Consider the following 12,546-nt stretch of genomic DNA (forward strand, 5'->3'; position numbering starts at 1 on the left):
AGGCTCTAAATGCAACAAAACCAAAATTAGACAATATCCTACCTTTCTACTTCTCTAATGGGCAAAGCACTGCATTGAAATCATCCCCTAACTATCCACTCTTTTATCTTCAAAGCTTCTCCTCATATCCCTAATGTGTTCGTAAGTCGTAGCCCTTTTCTAGCTCATCGTTTGAACCAGAGACTTTTAAAGCCAAGAATTCAAGACCATTCCTAAGATTCTTGAACCTAAATTTGAGACAAGTAAAATTCATCCAAAGACCATCCCTTTAAGTCCATTCGATTAACTGCTATATCTCCTTTTATACCTTCTTGCTTAATTGTCACTATGCTTCCCAACTTTCGGAAGTATGGCCTTAAGCCTATTACCATCTTGCTTTTATTCTTGAATGAATACTACGCTAGGGGTCTCAGTAGGTGTAAGCTGCTTCAAGAAGTGACATTTTATGGGGTCATTAACACTCAATATGTTCCAACTATTTAGCTTTATTAAGAATCACTTGCAGGAAGGTGCTCGCCTTCAAATTTTATAAAACTCTTAATTGACTTTTGGTAGCCATTTTCTAAATTTTTAAGCATGGGCAACTTCAGATTAGTTTCTTACAACATCCTATCCTTAGAGTTGGAAACTTCAGTATCCACATCTACCATGCTTTGGCGACCCAATTTTGTAGTCCTCCTTGTTAATATATTCTATAATTTTTTTTTGTTTTCTGGTTCTTCCTCATGTTGACCATTACCACCACCATGTAGAGCAATAGGTCTAGGAGAAGAAATAGTTTGGAGAAGGCCTACTTCCAAATTCCTCATTCAATATTTCCTTCAGTACTCTTGATTGTTTTGCTTATGTTATATTTTTAACTCTATCTTCTCATCCATAGGATTCTCCAACATGGATAGAGTGCAAGGTGCACCATGGATTGCCATAGTAGGTCGCAATTTACCCAGCTCTAGCTCGGGTCTCTTTTACCTGTTCACATTCTCTGCTTATATTTGCTTGTTTTGCTTATGTTATATTTTTCTAGTCGATCTCTCATCTTTATTATTACTTATATGTTCTTATATAAATTTATAAGATTCCTTTATTTTGTGAACTTAAATTTCTTTTCATTCTTGACTTGAGGAATGTTTTTATTTATTTTTGTCATTTGGTTATATTTCTTTCTTTTTTGTCTTCTGAACATTTCTTTTGTTGTTTGTACATTCTTGTTCTCTTGATCGAGTGCTTCCTTTCTCTCACTCTTCCCATCCCTTTTATATATCAACCTGCTGCTTAAGGAAGTGGATTCCAATTTTTATTTGTCAAGTTGCCACTTTAGGAAGTGGATTCCAACTTTTTATCTATCAAGTTGCTATTAAGGAAGTAGATTCAACCTTTTTATTTGTCAAGTTGTAACTTAAGGAACTGGATTCCATCTTGTTATCTATCTAGTTGGGACTTAGGAAGTGGATTCCGCCTTTTTATTTGGCAAACTTGAAGAAGTAACATTTTGACCTTTATTTTCCCTTAAGCCTTCGATAGTTGAAGGTGGCCACCTACGAAAGTGGATTCCACTTCTTTATCTGGTAGGTTGTAACCTAAGGTGGTGAATTTCACCTTCTTATCTAGCAAGCTGGAACAACTTGCCTATCCAAGAAAATGATTTGAAACGAAGCCTACCCCTCTGTTTAATGTCATTGACTAGCTTGAACCCAACATTTGACAATTTCCCTCTTGCTTTGATGCTTAGCCAATTTTCTTGCCCTTTTCAAAGTTTTAACATTTCAATTTTGAGAGGCTTCCTAATTATCACCAATCTACTCTACTACCTAAACCCTACTAACGAAAAGAAAAAATAGGGGTCCCTATTTACAATATTGCAATGGTATGAAAACCTCGCAACATTTAGCACCCACCGAAAGAAATGTTCTTGAACATTTCAAGGATATAACGAAATTGGAACTTAGAGCCTTTGATTGATTCCCATTTCACCTATCGAACAATTAGGAAATGCACTCAAAATGGAAGAAACCACAAATTGAGCTTATTAGAGCCTTCATCCTTGATTACTCACATGGATGCGAGTGTATTGATTCCCCGCTCAGCAAAATCATTGAATATATCCCAAGATTCATTGTAGTTAGTTAGTTGAATCCATACTTTAAAACACGTTGTACTTCCTCACAGACATTGCTCTACTTTCGGTAATCTCACATGCTCTTTTGGATGGGATAACCTGCCAAACTAATTTTGGGATGTTTGCAACCTAGCTTAGATACCACTTGATTTGTGAATTGATGGAGATATGATCTTCTCACTTGTCACGCCATAGACTTGTATATATTAATTCTATGATCACCTTCACAACACTGTATACCACTTCTTAGGGCGGCTTATACAGTTTTACTTGTTTGTATATGTTGCAAAACACACAATGAAACATGAAATTAAAGCAAGATTATGCAAAAGAGACAGTCACAAATATGTACCTTGTAGAAACATTGAAAGGGGAAAATTCTTGCAAGAGTTAGATCCTCATTCCACTATCTAAAGTTCAATACCATTGTTTACAATGAACTGGAGCTTTGAGAACATTCACAAATAACTCATATCTTCTTCAGCGTGCCTTTTCACACTGAAACCCCTGTTCTTAATCTTTCATCAGTAATTATTCTTTTGGGAAAATGACGGTTTTAAAGACATTCAACACCCGAAACATTTTTTATAGTGCAAATCATAGTTCCAAGAATCACGGCGATTCATGCGATTCACGCGATTTGGCGATTCGATTCAAGCCAAACGATTTTTTGTGAATCGGTGAATCGAATCAGCGATAAAGGGTTTATGAAATAAGTTACTCACTAAATTTCAAGGGTTTTTTTAATTTTCCGATTCATGGCCGATTCGATTCCGATTCATGGCCGATTCACGATTTGATTCGGCCTTGCCGATTCCGATCCGATTCCGATTCTTGTTACTTTGGTGCAAATATTCTTTTACCACATTGGTAAGGTTTCATATACAGGATCATGTCAAAAAAGAAAATTGAAATGTTTGAAAACCCTTAATATTTAATGCTTTATTCAGACAATGATGTTTTTGTTTATTCCACTAAGAGCTGATTTTGAAATCTCCACAGTTGAGATGATGCACTGCTTTGACAGGTGCATAATTCATAATGCCCATGGTATAATTTTGCCACATGTTGAAACTAGAGTCCCATTTGCATCGTATTACTCCAAACAATTACGAACTCCGATTTCTACGGCAGTAAACATTTTCTCATCTGATAGTGGCAAGGCCTGATTTCTTCATTCACATACTAGTTATGCATGTCTTGTTTTGGGAGCTGTCTTGTCAATTTTTTGTTTGCCAATTGTGATTCTTAGTTTGCTTGTACTTTGTGTAATAGCAACAAAAATTTCATGGGGGAAAAAATTGACAAATTGGTAGTATAAGATTTAAAAAAAAAAAAAATTTTAATTTTTTTTTAATATGTTGAAAAAGAGACAAAAACTACTTGTTTTCTTAAATTTAAAGGCATTTCCATAGCATGGAGGGAAATTTAGCCCATTAGTTGTCCAAATAAAAGGTTTGTCATTACTAGCAAAATGCGGTGTAGCATGCAAGCTTTGCTACTAAATGAGTCGTGGGTATGTTCTGTATGAAGTTGTTAAAGTTATTGCTAAGTCAACAACAAATAGTTCATACTGAGTTGGACAACTGTGACAAACTTAAAAATAACAATATCCTTTGGCCCATTTTGCAAGCTGGACATGTGGACAATTATATTGAAGGTATGAATGGTTTTGAATCAGATCCTATTGAGAAACTTATGGAGGCTTGGAAATAGGGGAAGACTAATATTTGTGGTGTTAGTTTTGTTTTGTGGTCTTAGTGGAATCGATTTCAGTTGCTGCTAGTTTTCTTATGGAAGGCACTATAAGCAAGATTTCAAGAGATTCCATGATCCTAGTGAAAGTATCCTGTGGTTGCAAAATGGGTTTAACTAGGAAGAGATGCTAGGTTAATGAAAATGTGGCATTGTGTTGGTGTTGATCAAGTTTGTCACCCGTTGTCCCAATGATTTAACTTGGGAAAAAGGTGAGAGGGAAATGTCATCAAAGCAAAGGTAGATTTTAATCATTTATTAATACATCAAGTATTTTGACAATTACTTTGCATAATATGGCATCAAAGCAAGGTATTTGTTTTTTGAAAAGTTTATAATTTTTCACCATGGGTTTTTGTTTGGTTGAAGCAATGAGTTCTCATGATGGAGACCCTAGCTCAAATCCCCAGAGGGACATTTTTGTAGAATTCTACGTTGTGACTTGGTCTTCCATTGGTTGTATTTGTCTCGTTGTAAAAGGTGGATTCTAAGTTGCGACTCTCTATCTTCCAATTGTTGTTTTTAGTTTGGTTGCTCGTAAGGAGCTCAAATGAGCTTGCTAGTGTCATGTTGTTGCTCAAGTGAGCACAAAAATTGTAAGCGATTTATAATATATATTTTTGATAACTTCTTAGGAAATTATCAGTTCTGATATTTTCAAATTTTTAAGGACCCGACTAGGGTTTTCATGGCCATTCCATAGCATCTCTTGTGATTTTTTCTAAAATACAAAATCGTCGGATGTTTTTGCTAGGCAAAATTCTTTTGCAAACCATGTTGCTTGGTTTTATTTTGTAGTGTTTTTTGTAAATGACATTTTTTCTATTTACCTGTGGTTTGTTTTTAAGCTTCCCTTCCCCATTTTCTAGGCTTTTTTCTGCAACCTTTGACCATCGTTGTGGTTGTCTTTGCAAATGGTTGCTATTATTGCAAACCGTGTGACCTAAGGTATATTTTTTGCAAAATCGTGGGTTACTACATATCTTGCATTTTAAAAAACCTCTCTTAGCTATGTTTGCTGCTCATGGTGCTATCAAGGGTTTCCATATCTACAAACACGACCATTAAGCTCCATTTTTTACCATGCACGGTCCTATTTTTTGCAACTTTTTGAAGGTTTGTTGATGTTGGCTACGTTTTTCTTTGACTCTGTCAGGTGTTGTGCCGGATTCAAAATCTGATTTTTGAAATTTTGTGGGTTTTTCAAGAGGTCAATTGGGTCTCAGAATTTTCTTGGCACCTTGATTATTGTGCCTAATTTTTTGTGCCAGTATATTTGAATTTCTACTTAAGATTGTTTATTCTTTTTTGCAAGAGTTTGTGGGTTGTCTTTGGACTTTTCTGGGTCAGCCCAAATTTTTTCTCAAAAGCAATGTCAGTTGCACTTCATCATTTTTTTGAAATTTGTACCTACATTTGCCTTTGCTTTGTGCCTTTGTTTTTTGCATTGGGATTCATGGTTTTGAATATGTGATATTCCCTATTCTATGGTTTTCATTTTTTGTGCATTGGAAAACGTGCAAGATTCCCTCATCAACCAACTTAATGTTGGAGGGCAATTGAAGATTCAATGGTAAGAATTATATCACCTAGAAGCAGCTTATGGTAACAATATTCGAATATCATCTCCCTGAGATGATTATTTTTGGCATAGAAACTTGCCCTACTACAGTACAAGTAGATGTAGACAAGTTTGATGATCGGAATCAAGAAGTTGTCATGCTTCTCAAGCTCTCCGTCATAAATGATTAGTTGTCTCAAATTTTCTTCATGCAAATCTGCAATTGACACATGGCAACATTTAACGGAGTTACATGAGACATCTGACTAAAGTCGAGCATTCATTGTGAAGAACTAGTTGTTCTCCGTCATGGTGAATGAATGCATGTCCTTAAAAGAACATCTAATGAAGAGTAAAGACATTCAGGATTAGTTAAAAGCTATTGTTCGGTAAATGGGGGAAAAAGATATGGTAGTCATCACCTTGAAGAATCTACCAAAATCTTATGAGAACTTTATAGGAACTCTCAACATTATCTCTACTAAGGTTGATCTGCAATTTCTAGAGTTATGCACCAAACTTTTGAAGCGGGATCATTGGAAATAACAGTTTGGTAGCAGTGTCGTCTCCTCCTCCTTAGAGCATGCCTTTTTAGCAAAATTCTTTCCCAAGGTTAATTGCAAATCTCGACACTCTCAACCATCTCAGGAAAAGGGCTCAAATTAGTTATAGGATGCTTCAAACAAGAAGAAGGTGCAGTGTAATTATTGTCACAAATATGGCCATTTGCTCAAAGATTGTCGCAATCGGTTGGCTCTGAACAACAGAAGCAGTGAGGTTCTCAACGTAAAGCCAATGTTGTTGAGCACACAGAGAAGAACGAGTATGCCTTTTATGCCTTAATGGATAAAAGACTTGTAGACTATGTAAAATCTTCTGCTTGGTATATTGATTTTGGTGCTTCTCAACATTTCAATCATAGACGTGATTGGTTTACAAATTTTTCTCCCTTTACTCATTTAGTTATATTTGGAGAAGGTCAAGAGTATAATATTTTCAGCAAGGGTAAGGAACAGATATAGTCTGTGGGAGGAATCTCACTACCCTCAATGTATACTATGTTCTTGGCATGGGATTTAACCTACTCTCATTGAGTCAGATCATGCAAAATTCTCCTCAATGTGATGTGATATTTAGTTCATACAAGTGTTCGATTGTTGATTGTGTGACATGCACCACTGTAGCTGTTGGCATCAATCATCATGGTCTATATAGACTTGTGAATGCTGGTGATTCTCTTGAGTATACTTTCACAACGAAATCAGCTTCTGTCAACAATCTTTGGCATCAATGATATGGTCACCAGAACATTACCTACCTTGTTTAGCTTGTTTGGGATGATTAAGTACTTGGCCTACCTGAAATTCAAGCTCAAAATTGGCGAATTTGTGGAGCTTATTAGGGTGGAAAGAAACACAAGATGTTGTTCAAGGATGATGACTTAGGGTGAGCCTCTAAGGTACTACTGTTGGTCCATGTTGATTCATGTGGTCCAATGAATACTCCTCTTATAGGTACAAGTTTCTGTTGCTTCTTATTGATGATTTCAATAGAAAAATGTGGATGTACTTTCATAAACAGAAATTAGAGGCTTTTTTTATTGTTTTCCGAAAATTCAAGGCCTTAGGAGGAAAAATGTCTGGTTGTTGTATTATATCTCTTAGGTCTTATGATGGAGGGAGTTTTGTTCTTCTACTTTCTCCACTTTCTATGATCTACAAGGCATAAAATGTCATTTAACCACACCATACACCCCTCAACAAAATGATATTGTAGAGTGTCGTAATGACACCACTACGGAAATGGCCAAGTCTATGATGGAACACATAAATGTTCCTAAGAAATATTGGGTAGAAGCAATGTTTACTGTGGTCTTTCTCCTACTCCCAACCATGTTGTTGAGGGGAAGACTTCTGAGGAAGCCTAGATTGGTCGCAAACGTAGGATCGACCATCTATAAGTTTTTGGCTCTTTAGCATATGTTTGGATTCCAGATGCCCAATGCTTCAAGTTGGAGTTACAATGACAACCTTAAGGCTTAGCTACTGATTGATGTAGATATTGATTGTCTTATTTACAGTCATAATGTTGTCTTTGATGAAGAACAAGGACCATTTGTCTCTTCCATGCTTGAGTAGAACTCAGAGGATTAACTTTTGAGGGCCTCTGTTTTTGGGTGTTCGTATTCCATTAGGTCCGTTCGATAGGAGGGATAATGCATAATCTGAATTCTATGATGCACTACCCGACTTTCCTCCAAATGATGCCAATCTTCTACTTGTATCAGATCTTATTCCACCTCTAGTTATTCTAGCTCTAGTTATTGCTTCTGATGTTGGCACATCTACTCTCCGACGTAAATGGTGGGCTAAGACAACCATAAATCTTCGTCTTGATGAGATCACCAAGAGTAGATCTTCTAGAAATAAGGGTAATCAACCAAATATAGTTAACTTTTCTCTCATCGCCAACCTTCATAGTATTTATGAGCCTCACACATTTAAAGAGGTCAAAAAGATTGCATAGCGGGAAATGATGCAGAATACCAGAGTCTTATGAAGAATCTCACCTAGGTTCTCTCTAATCATACTCCAAGGAAGAATCCCATTAATTGCAAATGGGTCTATAAGGTCAAGTATCATGTAGATGGTACCTTAAATAAATACAAGGCCAGATTAGCTGCTCGAGGGTTTACACAATGGTAGGGCACTGATTATGAAAAGACTTTTGCTGCTACTATCAAGACGAGTACAATTTGCCGTCTTCTTGCCATTGCAACTTAGTTTGGTTGGAAAGTCCATTAGATGGATGTTAAGAGTGCCTTCCTTAATGGTGAGTTGTAAGAAGAAGTCTACATGACACAACCTCTTGGTTTCAAGGTTGCAACAAAGAACACCAAGTATGTAGACTCAAGAAAGCATTCTATGGACTCAAACATGCCCCTTGAGCGTGGTACATCAAAATTGATCAGTATTTGGTTGCTCATGGTTTTCAGCATTGCTCTTCTAACAATAATCTCTATATCCAACGCTCTGGTGATGATATTCTCTTTCTTGTTGTCTATGTTGATGACTTGATCATTACTGGCATCTCAACACATTTGATTGTAGAATCAAACAAGCTTTGCACAAGGATTTTTATATGACAGATTTGGGGCTTCTCCATTATTGTCTAGGTGTTGAGATTTGGCAGACTGATGTTGTAGCTTCATTTCTCAGTCTAAGTATGCTAGGATATTGTATCTTTATTTTTGCTTTCTGATATTGTATCTTTATTTTTGCTTCTTATGTTCTGATTATCAAAGGGAGATTTGGATCAATTGAATGTCACTGGAAATTCAGCACATTGTGTGTACATATAACTTTTCGGCTTCTTTTGGTTTAGTTAAAGTTATTTTTGATATATATTTTTTTCTTAGCAATTTGATATATTATTTTTTGAATGAAATTTAGGTAAACCTCCCTTGTATCTCTGCAGTTCATAAAACCTGGTATTCTTTGTGATCCCTACAACAATCCTGTTCCCAAAACATGGGATAGTTAGAAAACATTGATGTTCTGTAGATTCCTGTAGAGGTTAAAAACGAGTATGTTTTTTTGCAGAACAGGAATGCACTTGCATAGCATATTATCTTGAGTAAGGAATTTTTTTAGTGTTCTAGTTGGAGCGTGATTGGATTAAACACATTTACAAAATTATCTATTAAAGCTATTACATTGCAATTGGATATGACTTTCACAACTGCTCATCACTTATGCTCATTATTATCCTTTTTCATACTTCTCCTTTGGTACCAGCAATTAGAAATGCTTCAAAGCTCCTGGGCTGTAGCATCATGGAGCTTATGATGCTATTATCAACACGAAAGGTTCATGCTGGCAAGGAATATGTGGTGGAAAAGATTTCCCAATCTCAGGTTGTAAGGCTTTTCTTCTATGTATAAAATTCACTTGGTTTCTATATATATCAGTTTTTCCTGTCAGCTTTATATCTTTGTTGCTACTTATTGGTGATGTTTCTTCTTTTAGGCTGCAAACATGAGAGATACTTTGGCAAAGATAGTATATGCAAGTTTATTCGACTGGCTTATAGAGTGTATGAATAAATCACTAACTGCACATGAAAAGAGCAAGGACAAATCCATAAACATCATTGATTTTTATGGCTTCGAGTCTTTTAATGTGGGTGTATCTATAAATCTCCTTCCTTTCATTTGTTTTCCTCTATATATATAAAATGTGTTTTTTCAATTTCAGTTTTACAGAACTAATTATTTGATCTAGACTTTTGATAGTTGACCATGTTTGTGCAGAGCAATAGTTTTGAACAACTTTGCATAAACTATGCAAATGAGAGACTCCAGCAACACTTTATTCGTCATAATTTTAAGCTTTTACAGAAGGTAGATGTTTTGATTTTTTTGAACTCAAATTGAGTACAAGTGCATGTGAAATACTTTCGATTATAATTTCCTTGCAAATGCAAATTTTTGCTTCCTTTGTAAAATGATTGATATTATAATCCTTAGAAATAAAACAAAATTTCACACTCCGCATAAAATTCCAAATTTTTAACTTTTAATTTGAATTATAATAACCAGCAGATATTTTGTTTAATAATCGCATATATTTTTAGTGTTAGGTAGTTTTTGACGTGTGTAATGCTTATGAGGCTGTCTCTTGCCATTCTCATCATAAAATCTTTGAATGCTTTAAACACAAAAATGCCCATTTGATGCTTTCCTTGACATTAACATTTTGCATGCACATACATGTGCAATATGCATATTCCATATTTTTGAAAAATGATGTCCAACGCCCACTTTCCCCTGAGACATCTTACATCTCCAAGTGACTAAGTTTTCAATGCGAATTGAATCATTTATGCTGATAAATACTGTTGAACAAATTGTGTCATTACTGTGATTTCATTGAACAAAACTTAATAATCTCTGCTTCTGTAGGTTCAGGTATTGTTGGAAGGTCAAAATATTGGTATAGTTGACACTAGCAATCTGCTATGAGTTTTGTTACAAATAGCTTTTCTGTACAGATCTTGATCTACTGAGTTCTGCCAACTTCTTATAGTTTTTTTCTTAAGACGGGTCAATAAATTATTGGTGCACACCTCTTGTTCCTGTAAGGCTGTTTGTAAACATAGTTTTGGAAGTAGTCATGAATTAACAATGGAAAAAGTGTAAAAATAAATGGACTTTTCCATCTATTTGAATTTTGAACCTATGGTCCCCTAAGTTTTGGGTTTGACTACAGTGACAACATCATGTGTATGCTGTATTGGGGTATTTTTTGGCCATTTTTAGGGGACAACAGGGAATGATTATAAAAAAAAAAATGGGAAATTAAAAAAAATATAGAGAAATTTCCTATATTCATATCTTAACATTGATAAAACATTCAACATAGACATTGTAGAAGCTTATTACATATCATTAGACTCTAATTGAGATTTCACATGAGAATTGACAAAGAAATTAAAAAAATTCAAGTGCTTTCTTGTCAATGTACATACATATTATATAAGAATTAAAACAAAATGTCCAAAGGCTCCAGGTTTCAACAATAAAATGACAAAAACATGGAAAATATATGCCTGTCTTCAATCAGCCTATGGAATTGGTAGGTCTATATGGGAATTGGAGCTGGCCGAGGAGAGGGAGGGGATGTTTCCTAGGTATCCTTGAGTTCCTGAAATGTCCTGGGCAAGAAATGGGGGTACCAAGGTCGGGGACATGTCTCAAGGGAGCACTGCTTTGAACTACATTCTCTTGTGGGAACTTGCATTGATTTTGTTTTTAGTGGTTTTGAGGCCCTAATGTAGCAACAAATAGACTCTACTTTTTTCCCAGGATTTTGATTGAGTTACATACAGTTTATTGTCAGTATTCATTGGATCTTTCTTCAATGGTCATTTCTCATCAGCTTCCTCTAGATAATGATAGTTAAATTAAATAACAAAGTTCTTTATTCAACCATATTCTATTTTGTAACCTTACAAAAGGCAATGGGAAAACTGTTGTATTCTATACAGAGAGGAACTTCTTGCATAATAACAATTTTGCAATTGTCTATTGGAATGCTAACCAACAGGTCTTAACTAACCCACGGTTCTACCCAGGCGGATGGGAGAGATTTATGAGTTAGAACTAAGAAGCAATAACTTTTGCAAACATATATAACTTATAAATTTATTCTCGTTGATACAGAAGTAGTAATTTGTATATAGGCTCATAGCATTTTTTGTTAATATTGACATAGTGAATGGATTGTAGATTTATTGTGAAACTTGAGTAGAATTGGGAAACATCTGTTGGATGTTAATTAAATTTTTAGACGTCCACTATGTAAACAAGTAAAAAACTTTTTAAACAAGTGATAAAAGGAATAAATAAGCACAACCTATTGTGATCAATGCATATGCAAAAGAAGTAAAGGAGTGATAACCACCTATTAGGACTTGACATAATTGTGATTGGATGAGATAGATGCTTAAATTTTTTCAATAATTGCAAAATTCTGGAGAATTTATAGGTTTTATTTGTCCAAGAATATGTAGTTGTGGAATCTTTATTAGATGCAGGTTGCACACAGGTTATTTAAAGTGGTCAAGCAATACTATAAACAATCAGACTACTTAGGAAAGTAAAAACGTTTGCCACCTCAAACATTTTTGAAATGCCAAGAAGATGGATTTCTTATGATAGATTATCCTCCAATTCATGTTTAGTGGACGTATGTTCAATTAAACAAATTGGTATTGCATGTCATAGATGCAAACAACGTGAGTACAATGTACAAACAGGTCAGTCACATGAGAGTTACAATGGTTCCAATTTGGATTAGGGTTCTTATTGTAAGCTTAATTCCACCAGTAGTGAACTAGTATTGTAATATTTAGCATAATAGTTATGTAAGTATCTTTTAAGTCAGTCAGTTATATTTTAGTAACTTTATATTCTTTAAGTTGTTTAGTTAGTCTACTAATTTTCTATTCTATTTATAGTTCTTGGTCGAAAGATCTTGTAATTGCTTATTTAAGGAGTTTTCCTCTCCTTTGCTTAATATTCAATATCAATCAGTTATGATTTAATGGTATC

At 35.0% G+C, this 12,546-nt stretch overlaps 1 protein-coding gene across 1 annotated transcript in view; it reads left to right on the forward strand.

The window, feature by feature from the left end:
- Positions 1 to 12,546, forward strand: part of LOC149533398 (myosin-3-like) — a 166,088-nt gene that overhangs the window by 87,280 nt on the left and 66,262 nt on the right. Inside the window, exons 12-14 of the mRNA XM_089806981.1 lie at positions 9,230 to 9,348; positions 9,461 to 9,613; positions 9,745 to 9,834. Coding sequence (XP_089663107.1) covers positions 9,230 to 9,348; positions 9,461 to 9,613; positions 9,745 to 9,834 — 362 coding nt within the window. The remainder of the gene's footprint in view (positions 1 to 9,229; positions 9,349 to 9,460; positions 9,614 to 9,744; positions 9,835 to 12,546) is intronic.

Source organism: Cupressus sempervirens, chromosome 10 (genome assembly GCF_028749045.1).
Source record: "Cupressus sempervirens isolate cs-2001-9-10 chromosome 10, ASM2874904v1, whole genome shotgun sequence".
In the NCBI taxonomy this organism is placed as follows: domain Eukaryota; kingdom Viridiplantae; phylum Streptophyta; class Pinopsida; order Cupressales; family Cupressaceae; genus Cupressus; species Cupressus sempervirens.